The 15,661-nt window shown below is 41.2% G+C and overlaps 1 protein-coding gene across 3 annotated transcripts in view; it reads right to left on the reverse strand.

Annotated features, from left to right (window-relative positions):
- Stk3 (serine/threonine kinase 3) overlaps positions 1-15,661 on the reverse strand; it is a 255,299-nt gene that overhangs the window by 55,870 nt on the left and 183,768 nt on the right. For all 3 annotated transcript variants that reach the window (XM_028884473.2, XM_028884469.2, XM_028884472.2), the window contains one exon: positions 4,024-4,199. In XM_028884473.2, the coding sequence (XP_028740306.1) occupies positions 4,024-4,199 (176 nt within the window). The remainder of the gene's footprint in view (positions 1-4,023; positions 4,200-15,661) is intronic.

The following is a 15,661-nucleotide window of genomic DNA, read 5'->3' on the forward strand; positions in this document are numbered from 1 at the left end:
TGTTTAAAGCAATATTCTATCAAACAGACAAAGGAACCTACAAAATTCAGTTCTTTTGGAAAGCAGCCTTGAAACAGACCATAAAGAGAGGCCACAGGATCCTTAGCACACTTCACACTCCAAAACAAATGAGTCACGTATTTGAACATTCTGTATGAGACAGATAAGAGAATGAATCTGAGCAGATTTCCCTCGTGAGCAACAGGAACTGGAGTCAGGTGGAGTCTCTCTTGACTTCAGTTTCCTCCCTCTCACTGTGAGCCGAGCTACACTGTACCAAAGCACACACACCGTCCACCCACGCTTCCCTTGGACTCTGTCTCACTGTCTTCTACTAACCTGACTGGGACTCTCAGCGATTCTTGCCGCATCTCCAGGCAACCCTCCTTTATCTATCCCCATGAATGTGTTCTTCTGTGGCTGCTACAAATATTTTCTAGTCCTCAGATAATGAGAGGGGCGTAGTTCCAGACGACAGGTGCAGTAAAGGGCAGGAAGGCAGAACTGTCCTGGCCACTCCCTCACTTCCTCTTCGAGGCAGCCCAGTCTGTGCCAGGCAGTGAAGAAATTATTGTGTAAAAACTGGGTCTAGTTTTATGACCCCCGGAATCTCTATCCATCTGTGTTCAGGGCTTTATGTCATTATTGTGAAAGGGGTTTTAAAGTTCCTTATTCCATTGAGTTTAACTTCTCTAATGACTAGTGACATTGCACCTTCTAAGGTATTTACCAGTACTTTATCTTCACTGCAGAAATTGATATTTAGCTCCTTTCTTCACTTTTAAAATAGTTTTGTCCTGCTGCCATTTAGTTGTTCATTAAATACTCAGATGTTAACCCATCACCAAATATGTAATTTGAAAACATTTTTCCAGTTTCGTAAGTCACTCTTCCCGGCACCGACAGCATCCTTTGACGCATGTGTGCTTAGGTTTGACAGTCTGTCTATTTACTCTTCTATTACTTCTTCTTTTGCTGTCAAATCCAAAAGAAAAAGGAAGGAACCCAGCATCAGGAATCTTCCTGCCTTTCCAGTTCCTAGATTTAAACCTTTGATCAACTTTGGTTAACTTTTTGTGTACAGAATAAGGCAAGGGCCAGGCTTTATTTCCTTCTCAGGCATATCCAGCTTTCCCGGCATCATCTGTCAAAAACTACCCACCTGGGCTGTATTTTAGACACCAAATGTCACTCAAAGACCCATGTGTTACAGGTGGCACTCCTGGGAAGTGATAGAACATGTGAGCTGTGAGGCCCAGTGGCAGGCTCGTGGGTCACCGAGGGCAAGTCTGAAGAAGGGACTGTGGGACCCTCGCCACTTTTTTTCCTTTTTAGTCACAGGTGAGCAGTTTACTGCCCCGGCTCTCCCTCCCGAAGACCATCTGGCAACCCTAGGAAAGGTATGAAAGTAATGGGTTCACCTGATCATACTCTGGAGCCTCGAAACCGTGGGCTCAAATAGATTCTTTCTTGTTATAAACATTTACCACAGGTAGTCTGACCCAGTGGTCAGAGCTGACTAACACGGTGGTCTTGGCACCATCATCGAAAGCTTACTCGCCACACACACGAGGGGTTAGCTGACGGCCCTCCACTCCCTCAGTGCATCTTTTAGTCTTCATGCCATCACCACACAGCTCTCAGTGCAGTGACATTTACTTCTTTGTGTTCTTTTCAAAGTTAGCTTAATGTCTAGTAGCCGTTGAATTTACGATGAGTTTTTGTGCTTCTCTAAAAAGTGTTGTTACAGTTTTGATAGAGCACATGAATCTGCAGTTCCCTGTGCAATGTTAACATTCTAAGTCTTCCAATCAATGAACAGGAAATGTCTTTTCATTCATAGCTATTTCCTTTACTTTCAGTAGCATCTACAGTTTCCAGTGTACCAGTCTTCCATGACCCTGGTTGAAAACACTGTGTTGTTCTAAATGGATGGTGTGTGGATTCTATGTCGAGGTCAAGGGGACTGCACCTTCTGTTCTCACAAAGGCTTCCACTGCCGCAGAAGCCATCTATGAGTATGAAACAGACAACCTGTCTGAGGGTATTGTACGGAACCATTGAATGGTAGCCACACTTAACACATCTGCCAGAAATATAAACAGATAAATTCAGAGGCCATTCAGCTACCTTGGTCATGATGATAAATTCCTAAAGGTACTTGAGAAACCCTAGGTGAGGTCAACAGATGAAACACTAATGAACCCAGCCACATCGCTATTTCACAAAATAACAAGCAAATAAAACATTTATCTAAAGCCAGGCCTGGCGAAGTGTTCAATCCCCATCTATAGACTGGAAAAAGAGAATTGACTGATATCCAAATGTGTACTGTGGCACATGCGTGCCCATACAAACACCCAAACATAAACAAATAAATAATGTGATCTTAGGACACTTAAAGCCATTAAGCTGGAGGCTGGTTCCAAAGACTACTGAAGCAAAACTAACCATCTTACTTGCTATTTCTCATCTGTGGTATTTTATCAGCCACCCACTGTGCACTCATCCAAGAGGTTAACATTTATTCTGAAACAAGACAGAATTCTTTGATGCTAAATATTCTACATTATTCATCATGCTCATGAATGATTTACAGTGAGAATGTCAGCATTCTAAATAATTTATGTATTTTTTAAGTAGATGGCTTAAAATGAAATCTTACCAGAACAAAGGAAATACAGATTTTGTTTTTTCTTAGTTCCTCAGTATTGAAAAAATGGTAAACAGATACTGCAATTGTTTTCAGGCTAATTCATGAATTACAGTGCTAATATTTACTAGTAATTACTACTAAATTTATTGAGAAAATTTTAAATCTCAACACCTCATTATGAAAAGAACTCAAGTAATGAAGACATTTAGGGGAAAAGCATTCAAAACTAAAAATATTTATAATCCCAGGTTAGAGAAATGACTCAGTGGTTAAAGGCACCTGGTGACATTCCCAGTGACCCAAGTACCAAACCCGGAAATCACGTGGGAAGTGAGAACCAATTTTTGCCTTCTGGTTTCTAAACACACACACACATACACACACACACACACACACACACACACACACACACACACACACACTATATATATATATATATATATATATATATATATATATATATATATATATACACACACACAAAAATACACACACACACATACATACACAAAAATAAAAGTGATTGGAAAAGTCACTACTTTAAAATAATTATAATCCCAAATCATTTATCATGACATCTAAAGAATGGGTTAATACTACTTAAAATTTTAAGATATGTATGATCTACATTTTATTTGCTTATAAGTATTATGTCTACTAATAAATACAATTATAAATTATTATAATTTTATTTGAAAAATAACTATTCCAGAATACTTTGCAAAAGTAACAAAGTATTGAAAACTTGCTGAAGCAAATTTCAATGCGATTTTTTTTTCCATCAAAGAATTCATTGAGAACTTGTTTTTCAAGTTCTGGAAACAAATGCATCAAACTGATTATCTGTATTCTTTACATTCGTTAAAGAAACAAATAATAATAAACCAAGTAGAAGAAACAAATAAAACAAAATACACACTAGAATACAGTGTGTTTTCTACTGAAGCTCATGTTACCTAGACACAGTTTTCTACTAAAGCTCATGTTACCTAGACACAGTTTTAATGTGGAAACCGAGTACAGTTGACACATTAGTTAGTTTTCAGTGTGTAGGCCATGAGATAGAGTCCATGTGCACATCATGTTAGAGTATGTTTGAGTCTGCATGGTTTATTCTGATAACTGAAATGATTATCATGTACAGTATTTTGGAGGGCCTACATGTTTCTCTAAATTCGAACTGATTTATTTAGCAATATTTACATTTTGCTGTTAGTATAGTTCTATAAATAAGCTACGATTACAACCACAGCTATGGTTACACATTAATACACAGTCTATAATTTACAGACACACAGTTCATATTTATGAACTATGTTCCTCAATGTGATGAAAAAATCTAGAAAGAAGAGAGAAAATGTACTTACAAAGTCAAAATCTCCATCTTGAGGGACTCTCCAGTCATCAGGAAAAGCCCTCGGGGACACAGGGCAGGGCTCACGCACACTCTGATTACAATTTTCATGACTCTTGTTCTTGAAGTCCTGCTTATCAAAGTAGTCCATGAAAGACGGTCTTTGTACTTGGGGCGATGTGGCATTTCCTTAGGTAAACAAATACAGAAGGAGGGTATAAGCTCTAACAGTTAAAGAACTATGACATTTATTGAAATGGAATTATTTTCAGTGAGCCATATAATAAATTTATTCTGGTCAAGGTCAAGGCCAACACAGTCAGTCCTAAAAGTAAGATGAAAGAAGTACCCAGGCCAAATAAATATGAAACAAATGTATAAAGACCCCGTATCTCTTGACTATAAAACATCTCATTATTTTAATGACATCTTTATCATAATTTTATTAAGAACAGTGCCAGTGTCAAGGACAGTACATTTTAAACATTTCTTTTTTTATGTTTATGTTTATGTCTGTGCTAATTATAATGTCAGACTTTTAAGCTGTTCAGAACCTGGAAGGCCTGATGGGTTTTTCCCTTCATCTGACTGCTTCCTTGAAAGTCTTGGACCTAATTCCCCTGCTCCTTGGGTACTGTGGCTTTGCCTGTCTTATTTCTATCTATGTCTCCCGAAGCCATTTCTTTATCTCAAACGGTCTTAAGTGCTAGTTCCAAGTTCACAGCTGCTTGCTATTATACCACTTAGTAGAGACGGATCTGAGTTAGCAGTTAACTTCTGAGGCTAAACGCAAGATTGTTCCCACCAAACCTGTAGCTCTTCCCATCATCCTCCTCTGCCAAGGCCAACATAGTCACTCAATCCTTACAGCAATGAGGCTGAGCATTAATTCGGATTCTCCTCTCCCCAAAACTGATCCAAAGTGGTTTAAATGGAGGTATTTAAATTTCTCTATTTTCTTAAGAAATTTTTTCATTCATTTTACACACCAATCAAAGATCCCCCTCTTACCTCCTCCCACCCCCAGTCTCTACCCCCAACCCCCCCTCCCCCACCACAGGAAGGCAAGGCCTCCCATGGGGAGGCTCATCCCGTAGAGGCAAGTCCAAATTTCTCTATCTTTGATACTTAGTCTCTAGGCATTTCTTGCCTACTCCATAAGAAAGGGACTGAGGGCGCTGTGGCCTCCAATGTCTGGGCTTCTGGGAACCGGATGTTGTCAGCACAATGACTTTCCAAACAAACAAACCATGCCATTCTGCTGCTCAGAATCTTTTGATGGCTTATTCTTTATATTGGACAATTACAGTAAAAAACAAACATTTAGAATAGCTAATTTTATTTTTAAATCCTGTGGTTAAGGTCTTGATCAGTAGTTTCTAAATTAGATTCCTTAAAGCTCTGGGTTTCAAACACTGTCCCGGAGACCACCAAGAAGGCAGTCCTCCTTTAATTCTGCAGAAAGTAAGTTATCTTCCGTTTAAAGAAGGACTTCCTGGAGGGAGGACAAGAAAGTCACTGTGTCCTGACTTGTACTCATGTAAGCTCCTTTCACAGACTTGTCCATCTTTGCTGTGTGTTTTCAGATGAAACAGCCCCAGTTCTGTTCAAGTGACATGCTCCTCAGATTCGTCACCATCCTGTTTACCTCCCTATGGGGACACAGCAGACTTGTAACACTGTGAACTGAGACAACAGTCATGACAGTGACCTGGCCAATTTCGAATGTACTTGCAACAGTACATGCAGATCAATCCTGACAGCTACAGAGCACTGCTGGATGAAGATGGGGTACGAAACCATTTCAACAAAAGAATGCAATGCTAAAGAGGTCCACTTCCAGTCTCCAGCAGAGGGTGAATCAGAAACATTGTCTATTTTCTGTCATAAATTCAGAGTCAGGAATCTTTTAACTTAAAAAGAGTGGCAATGTCCAACTCCAATGTGATAGTTTTTGTTATACCTTATTATATTTTATTTTGTTATGTTTTATTATTCCTTAGAAGTCTGTTTGTTTTCTAATGAGAGACAGAAAAGGAATGGATTTGAATGGGAGGGGAGGTGGGGAGGAACTGGGAGGAGGAGAGGGAAAAGAAACCATAATCAGGATACATTATGTGAGGAAAAAAAAATCTACTTTCAATAAAAGGAGGAAAAAGAGGAGCGTTAATGAGATGGACTATCATGCAGGCATTCATCCATCTTCCCTTTCTTCTCCCCACCTCCTAAGTCCCTGTGTGCATTTATTTGGCATACTTGGATTGTAGATAAGTTTGCTCGGGTAAGGATGTAGGAAACAGGAATTGTAGTGCATGTATTTGTGTAAAATATCTCATTACTTTAAATGATATAATTTTCTCCTAATGCTACATACTGTTTACCGGTTTCATACTGGTTAGGTAGTTTAAATGGTAAACCACATACAACACAGACTTTACACCTCATTCCTACTAAGTATCTAAAAAGCTGAAAGCAGGTCATGAGGACATATGTGCACTCCCGTTCACTGCAGTGTCTCCACTCAACTGCTGATGAACAGACCAGGAAGCAGACTGACGGGGGGGGGGGGGGGGGAAGCTGCTGGATGCTCTGAGGCTGTATTACTGACATGAATGGGAAACTCACATTTCACTAACATTGCTAACAAATGTCAAATACCCCTGATTTGTCTCTAGACTTCATCATTAAAACACATATTTCTAGATTTTCAGAATTGAAATTTGGTTTCTACTGTAACCTCTTACTATAAAATAGGATCTATAAATTAAACCTCAGTCTCAATTTCCAACCCATTTTATGAGGAAAATAATACAGTAAGTTAAAACTACATTTGAACAAATTCTCTATAAGATACTTGATAAAATCAAAACACAAAGGGAGAGGTAAGGAGATAACAGAGAAACCCTCTGCTTAGTATTCCTTTCTCTCTCCCTTCTCCTCCAGTGCTCTTACTGAGAGAGAGGGAGAGAGAGAGGGAGAGGGGGAGAGAGAGAGGGAGGGGGAGGGAGAGAGAGAGGGAGGGGAGGGAGAGGGAGAGAGAGGGAGAGAGAGGGAGAGAGAGGGAGAGAGAGGGAGAGAGAGAGAGAGAGAGAGAGAGAGAGAGAGAGAGAGAGAGAGAGAGAGAGAGAGAGGGAGAGGGAGAGAGATAGAGATAGAGATAGATATGCTTGGGAACAAGTTCAGGACATCGTCTATGTTAGGTATATGCTTGACTGTATACCCCAAGCCCAAGAAGAGTAATTCTGTACTGGTATTATATGCACAGTTATAAGTTCTGATATTCATCACAGTCTTAAACTGGGTCATATGCATAGACATTTGAAAACTTTAACATGAAACATAATGTCAGAGAGGAGAGGAAAATGATCTTTGACGGCCGGAACTTAGCAACTGGGGAAGTAAAATTTCCAAAGACCAGCCCAAGTTGGTTGGCCCTGAACTCATGATCCTTTGCCTCACCCTCCTGAGTGTTAACTGCATTCTTTACAAGTAAATTAAGTATTTATAAGAGCTTTGGTAACACACACACACACACACACACACACACACACACACACACATGCATGTGTGCTTCAAAACTACTAAGTAAACAGTACCCCTGAGCAATACCCCTTCCCAAACAAATCTCTCCTCTCCCAGCACCTCCCTTCACTCAGCACTGGCTTCACTACAAATATTCTAGTTATGGTTTGCACTTTTTCCCAGGACTTATAGAACACCTTTCAGAAACTTGACCAACATGTTGGTGTTATAGTGAAGCATGTAAGAGTTTTTTAATATACAAGGGATTCACTTTGTGTGTGTGGCCATGAGAGAGTACGCATGTTTGTGTGGGCATATTTGTGTGTGTGTGTGTGGGGGGGGGTGGGCTTGGAACTAAAGCCAGGGCTATACTTCCAGCCCACTGTAATCAGCCCACTCCTGATTCAGATCTTTATATCTGAGAAAATTCACCCAAAGCACAGTGGGAATGATAAAGCACCTGCTAACGTAGGCTATACAGCAAGAGCAACAGCATATGCTTAGAAGAAGGAGAAAAGTATGCGCAAGCATACTCAGGTTAATAATATCTTGTTATAAATCACCCGAAGAGAAAAAAATGGGACAAACTTCTTTAAGTTGAATTTTAGACATTTGTCAACTCTATAAGAGTTATTGGAAAATAACCCTTTTGTGGGAGAAAAAAAGCCTTGAAAACTAAAAGCAAGATTACTTCAATAGGAATTTCCTTTCATGAAGAGCAGAGGAAAGGCTGGATAAAAGTCAGACATCGACTATAAGCAATAAAAGAGAAAGGTAAGGCAGATGACCCCAGGGCGCAGTAACACAGAAGGGAACTCACAGAACTGTCTCCCCCTGGGAGCCTCGGTCTTGTCTGCAGCCCTTCCATTCCTGTCAGGATGAGACCTCTTCTGGCAGAGCGGCCAAGTGACACAATTCTAACATGAAATTATGTAAGAGTTTCCAAAAGTAGAGAGGTCGAGCTGGTGTCTGTATGGAACCTTCACTTCTAGTCTCTTTGGTGTGGAAAGGTACTCTACAGGCTATGGAAAGAGAAAATGAGAAACTGGGATGCTAACCCAGCCACAAAACCCTGTCTTGCTGCAAGATGTGCTGGGACAATGGTGACAGAGAATTGTGGCCAACCAATGGTCTAACTTGAGGCCCACGCCACAAGAGGGAGCCCACGCTCTGCATGGCCAGGAACCAGAGGCTGGTAGCCCAGAGACCTAGGGTAGCATCGAACATGACGGGCAGAAGAAAAAAGAAAATCAATGGAATGACTCCTAATGATAGATGGGTGCCTTGTCTAGTCATTAACAAAGAGGTTTCCTCTGGATGCAGATGGTAGAGGGTGCAGAGACCCACAGCCAGACATTATGAAGGAAGAGTCTAAACTGGAGGTCTCCAATCAGGTCCTCCAAGCCTGGGGAACGCTGCTGAAGAACAGAGGCAGACTGTAGGAATCAGAGGGGATGGAGAACACAGGAGAACACAGCCCACCAAATCAACCAAGCAGGGCTCCTTCATGGGGCTCACAGAGACAGAGGTGGCAATCATGGAGCTTGCATGGATCTGCCCTAGGTCTTCTGCATACATGATGTGGTTGTGTATCTTGGGGTTTTTATGGGACTCCTAACAGTGGGGGTGGGGGTGTCTCTGACTCTTCTGCCTGCTCTTAGGACCCTTTTCCTACTACTGGGTTGCCTAGTCCAGTCTCAATACGAGCATTTGTACCTAGTCTTATTGCATCTTGTAATGCTATGCTTGGTGGATATCCCTGGGAGGCCTGCTCTTCTCTGAAGGGAAATGAAGGAGGTATGGATATGGGGGAGAAGGGAGGTGTAGGGGGGTGGGAAGGAGTGTGTGGAGGAGAGGCTGTGGTCAGTATGTATTGTATAAGAGACAAATAAAAAGAAAAAGGGAAAAAAAAAGAAAAGGAAAATGGCCGAACACTACTGTCCCTTAAAATTTCTGTTTAGCTGAGGCCATAGAACTAACTTCTGTAAGCTAAGTTATTAAAGAATGCCATACCGAACAGGACACGGGCTAGAGAGACACTCAGTGATGATTAAGATCCCTGCTGACCCTGCAGAGGCACAAAGTCCCAACACTTACACGGTGTCTTCCAACCATCAATGAGTCTAGTTCTGGAGCCTCCACAGCAACACACAGCCTCCTCACACAGCAGGTACACACCGTGCACATACACACATGTGAGCAAAACCAAACACACACATACAAGAATAATTCTTAAACAGTATAAATGGTGCAGACAAAAGTTTAAAAGACATTGAACATACATATTAAATAAACAATACCACCTATTTATTTCTACTAAAGAAGTCTGGACAATTACCTACTAAGTCAGAAATTAGCATTCATACAGAGAGTTAACAAATCTACACTTAACTCCAACAAGAGAAAGCCGTCTGCTCCATCAGATCCCCCTCTTTGGATGACTTCATAATCAGTTTCTATTCAGATGCAAGCTCTTGCATGTCTAAATACTGTCTACTCTTACTTTAAAACTCACTGTTGACATTTGAGGGAAATAGATCGTTTGTTTAGAAGTTAACGGGCGGGACAGCCGTGACTGCCTAGCTAGTGTCTTACTGTACAGTAGGAAACACATGCCACAGTGCACAGCTTAGACTCCGGGGAGACAGAGAGGATGACGTTTCTCACTTGCAATTGAGGGAGGGGTGGGTATGGGAACTCTGGGGCCTTGCAATGAGAATGAGGTAGGTGGTCATATGTGATCATGGTTGCCATGGCAAACACTTTCTTACAACACTGAAAGGATATCCACATAAAACTGACATCAATTTCTCCAGCTGCCGTTAAATTCTGACCCTCGCTTATTAAAGTATACTTTATTATAATAATAAACTTGATATTTGAAATTACTTAGTTCCTCAGTTTTGGCCCAATTCTTTCAACTTACTTGCTTATATAACCAAAAACCCATTAGCAACAAAGGAAAAACAACCACCATTCATTTCCCACTGTGCCTATGAAACTTTAAAGAAAAAGCTGTTTTCTGTCTCATTCATTTCTTTAAACATTTACAAGGATACTAAGTTATGTGGAATATAATTTTGTAAAATGTGTCAATCCATCATAACTATTCATTAATGTTCCTAGTTTGCATTTGTCTTTTAAGAAAACAGGTCTTCTGGCCGGGCGGTGGTGGCGCACGCCTTTAATCCCAGCACTCGGGAGGCAGAGTCAGGCGGATCTTTGTGAGTTCGAGGCCAGCCTGGGCTACCAAGTGAGTCCCAGGAAAGGCGCAAAGCTACACAGAGAAACCCTGTCTCGAAAAACCAAAAAAGAAAACAGGTCTTCATGAAAAGATAAACATATGAGACTTAAAAATAATTTAACAAAATGTAGTTTACTTGATTTTTTAATTTCTCAGAATGGTGTGACAAAGATACTCAGGTATAAAGAACAAAGTAACAATTCACAGAAGCAGCACAGTATCTGTCAACATCAAAGGTATTCATGCATATTACCCCATCTGTGCCACTACAAATATTTTAAAATATACTGCCCTATCTAATTAATAATTGCCAAGAATGCAGTAAATGCATACAAAATCAGGATGGGACAGAAGCTACCAGTTAGTTTTCTCTAACTTCACCACAGTATATTTTAAAATAAGAGGGGATCCACAAAATCCAGGGAAGGTTTGGAGCCTCGTTATGAGGAAGGTGAGAAATTCAGAAAGAACAGCAGAGCCCAGCTGTCCTGTGTAGGTCTGGGAACAGTCAAGGAGGACCTGAGTAGTATGCACAAGCGCACTGGTGCAGAGAACCCTGACCAGCTGTTCTCCATCTCCAATGAGGGTGCAATAGGAGGAAACAGACAAGCTGAAGCCTGAGCTTTCAGTTCAACAAAAAGAACAGAGTAATAAACACGGTAACTGTGTGTCCTTGGAAATCTTTCTCTGGAGGCCTCCAGCAGACACTCATTTGCCCTAGGAAGGAAGACCAGCATTTCCGTGTTTGGCTTGTGCTTTGTGGCAGTGAAACAGACACCACATAACAGCCTTGAGCTGCTCCCACTACATCACCCCCCCCGCCCCCCCGGCCCAGGGCACACAGACAGTAGAGTATGTTCAGTGCCCACAGGGAGCTCCAAACTACTGTAACCACACCATACACAGCTGGATACCTACCACCTCTCTAGAGTGAAATGAAGGGTTTCTAATGGCCCAGAAACACTCCGGTATTTGCAACAAGCTGCATGAGAGGGAGGATTTATGGTGTCATATTTACTGCCATATCTTGGCAAAATTAACCTTACTAGTTAAAGAGGCATATAATTATTGTTTTTCTTCAAAATTACTCTCTCCCTCTCTCCCTCCCACACATCTGTGTTAGCCTAAACTGTACTTCCGGAGTCAAAGGTGGATGTCATTGTCTTCCTTAATCACTTTCCACCTTAATTTTGAGACAAAATCATTATTTTTTATTTTATTATTTTTATTTATTCACTCATTCATTCATTTTTGTTTTGTTTTTACATCCCAACCACAGTTTCCCCTCATTCATTCATTCATTCATTTTTGTTTTGTTTTTACATCCCAACCAGTTTCCCCTCATTCATTCATTCATTCATTTTTGTTTTGTTTTTACATCCCAACCACAGTTTCCCCTCATTCATTCATTCATTCATTTTTGTTTTGTTTTTACATCACAACCAGTTTCCCCTCATTCATTCATTCATTTATTTTTGTTTTGTTTTTACATCACAACCACAGTTTCCCCTCATTTATTCATTCATTTATTTTTGTTTTGTTTTCACATCCCAACCACAGTTTCCCCTCCCTCCTCTCCATCCAGTCCCTCCCACTCCCCCGACCCCACCATCTACTCCCTCTCCATTTCTCTTCAGAAAAAAGGCAGGCCTGCCATGGATATCTACCAGCCATGGTGTATCAAGTTGCAGTGAGACTAGGCACCTCCTCTCCTATTAAGGCTGGACAGCTGTACCAGGCAACCCAGTAGAAGAAGAGAGTCCCAAGAGCAGGCAGCAGAGTCAGAGACAGTCCTGCTCCCACTGTCAGGAGTCCCAGAAGAAGACTAAGCTACACAACTAACATGTGCAGAGGGCCTATGTCAGCCCACACAGGCTCCCTGGTTATTGGTTCAGTCTCTGTGAGCCCCTAAGAGCTCAGGTTAGTTGATTAGGGCTGGAGAGATGCTCAGCCATTAAAGGCTAGGCTCCCACCAAAATATAAGAGACAGGGTTTCTCGCTGAGCCTAGAGATCAATGATTGGACAGAAGGGCTGACCAGCAAGAGGATGTTCCTGTCTCCAGCTCCCCAGTGCTAGGATTTTAGGCCACACCACCATGCCCAGCTTTTCAAGTAGGTGCTAGGAATCAAAGTCAGGCCCTCATACTTGTACAGCAATGCTCTTCACTCTGCCATCTCCCCAGCCCGAGTTGCTTCTTAGTGACTTATTCCTTTGGCTCAAGACTTCGTAATTATGGGGAAAATTCATTTCATGAGCATTAAATAGCATTAGGCATTTATACCTTTGTATCTGACCCTTTTCTAAGATAGAGTTTTAAGAGAAAAGAAAACAAAGGCTATAAATCAGAACTGGGCAAGAAGAGAAGAAGAGGAGGCAAAGAACAGACCCTTTCAGAGTGCTGTCTAGCGACAACAGTGGACTGTGGGGCAGAGGCGGCCAGCACTAGGTCAGGCTCCATTTCTTGGTTTTTCTTGTAAACCCTTTCTGAATCAATATTATCTTATTACAGAATGAACTCCCCCAAATGTGAAGCGGAACTGCATATGATTTTTCATTAATTAGATAAAACTGTGTGTGTGTGTGTGTGTGTGTGTGTGTGTGTGTGTGTGTGTGTGTGTATGTATGTATGTATATGGGGAAGGGAGTCCAAAATAAATTTCTGATATATAAGTGCCCATCTATCAGATATATAAGTACATAGAACTCAGAATTTAGCAACTGATAGGCAGTCATGAAAGGTTCATATAAATACTATAAAATCTAAACTTGATCAGCTATTTCTCCACCTATTCCTAATGCACTGACTAGTGCCTCTGCTCAGTGAATGCTGGGAGACTTGTCCTGTTGAATACTCCAGCCCTACGCTAACCGAGTTCTGGCACTCGAGACTAAGTTGTTGTTTCTTTGTTCTAAAAAGGGATTATTAGTCCTGGCTGCATCTCAGACGTGCTTGTAGCACTGGTTGCTTTTGTTGTTGTTTTTCTTTTCCTCCCCCCCCCCTTTATGTTTTAAACAGAAATACCCAGGCCTTGCTTATCCCATAGAAACAGTGTCTCTGAGGGACAACTGCTCTGGTGTATGTTTGTGAGGTTAGTGGTTTGGACAAAGAGCCCAGTTTGTCTTGTAAATCAACTTAACTGCTCCAGTCCATGGAAATCTTTAAGATCCTGATTCTATTTTGAGATGTTTTTTCACTTTGTCCTATTGTGTAGCATTTGCAATTTTCATAAACTTCCATCTTAAAATTAAAAGCTACATCTAATTAAAAATGTTGAGCAGGCCAAGGCTGAGGCCCAGGGTCTATAACATTCAATGAGGAACCTCTGGATGAAAGGAATTTATCCTTTAGCTCTGTGGTTGAGTGAAATTAAAAACCATTGCCATTAGCCTCTGGGGTACCTTCCTTTTGTACACCCTATAAGACAAACACTGTATTTCCTAGAATACCTTGTAACTAGAATTCTGGGTAACTGCACTATTTCACAAAAGGGCAAGCAAAAGAATAATCAGAGGCCATGTCTTTCAGCTAATTCTTTCTAGCAAACATGGTCCAGGGAATCGTGATATTTACAGATGTACCCTGGCATCTAGTCACCAGCTTCACGGTATTTAAAATGAATGCAATAGCACTGCCAGTAAGGGCTCCATCTGCATCACTCAGCACACTAGTGCCAGGAGCAGCCGGGGTCTGGACAGCAGCAGTTCTACAGACTCACGCCTGAGGCCCAACCTTCCTGCACGGCCTTCTCTTCCAATCTGTCCATTGGTTTTGGTAACATTCACAATTTCTAACTGAAGTCTGTGTTTAAAATGTCTAGACTCGGGCTGGAGAGAAGGCCCAGCAGTTAGGATCACTGGCTGCTCTTGCAGAGGACCTGGGTTCAGTTCCCAGCACCCACATGGAGGAGGAGCTCAGAACCAGCTATAACTTCAGTTCCGGGGGTCAGGGCTCCTCTGACCTCTTCAGGCGCCCGCATGTGCACAGTACACATACATAACGCAGGCCCACACAGACATATAAAGTAAATCTTAAAGTATCTAGATGTATCTTACATTTCTTCTAATAAAATGTAGTTGATTTAAACACACTGAGATATAATTCTCACCTTAAAGTAACTCAATATCGTCCCAGCCAGGAGACACATCATCTGGGTCCTCTCCTACCATTTCCTCCTCACACAGAGGTCAGACAGTCCCTGTTTCTCTGCCACTTACAAACAATGGATGCAGGAGAATGTAACCTACCACACAGGACCACACAGTAGGGAAAGGAAAAGGACAGTCGATAACTACAGCTATGGTCAGTGTGCTTTCTCCTCTGGCTGCAACACTGTATCCTGTACTGCTGCTGACTGCCAGTCAGGTTTGGGGGTGCAGTTCATGGAAGGATTTACAGCTTTGTCATTCTGGAAGCAACATATGTCAGAGCGAATGTCTTAACAGTCACTTCAGTCTCTACAGCAACCCAGGCACCATGCTTCACACAGAAGCAGCCGTATGCCAGAACTGAGTCTTCTCTGTGAGCCTCTCCTTCGCATAATCCTTCCTAGGGTCCCATCTCCAGCTTGCACTCCGTCTCTGTTGTTTAACTGATAATTTAGACCACGTGCAATAATATTACGCTATATTTATTGAAACAAAATTTTAAGTTTTCGTTTTTAATTGAAAAAGTAAATGTTAGAAACACTATCCTCTCTTTAAAATATTTCACAAATTAAATTACAGGTTTGTAGCTTGTAACAGAAAAAAGTCCCACAACTCTAAGTTAAAGATGTATATTTATAGAAATGCATATATGTGTGTTAATACATACATAATATATTGTTTCTTAAAGCTTTTTTAAGGCTGACATTTGCTGTCAAATAAGCTCAAAAACCAAAAATT

This window comes from Peromyscus leucopus, chromosome 20, assembly GCF_004664715.2.
Source record: "Peromyscus leucopus breed LL Stock chromosome 20, UCI_PerLeu_2.1, whole genome shotgun sequence".
Lineage (NCBI taxonomy): Eukaryota > Metazoa > Chordata > Mammalia > Rodentia > Cricetidae > Peromyscus > Peromyscus leucopus.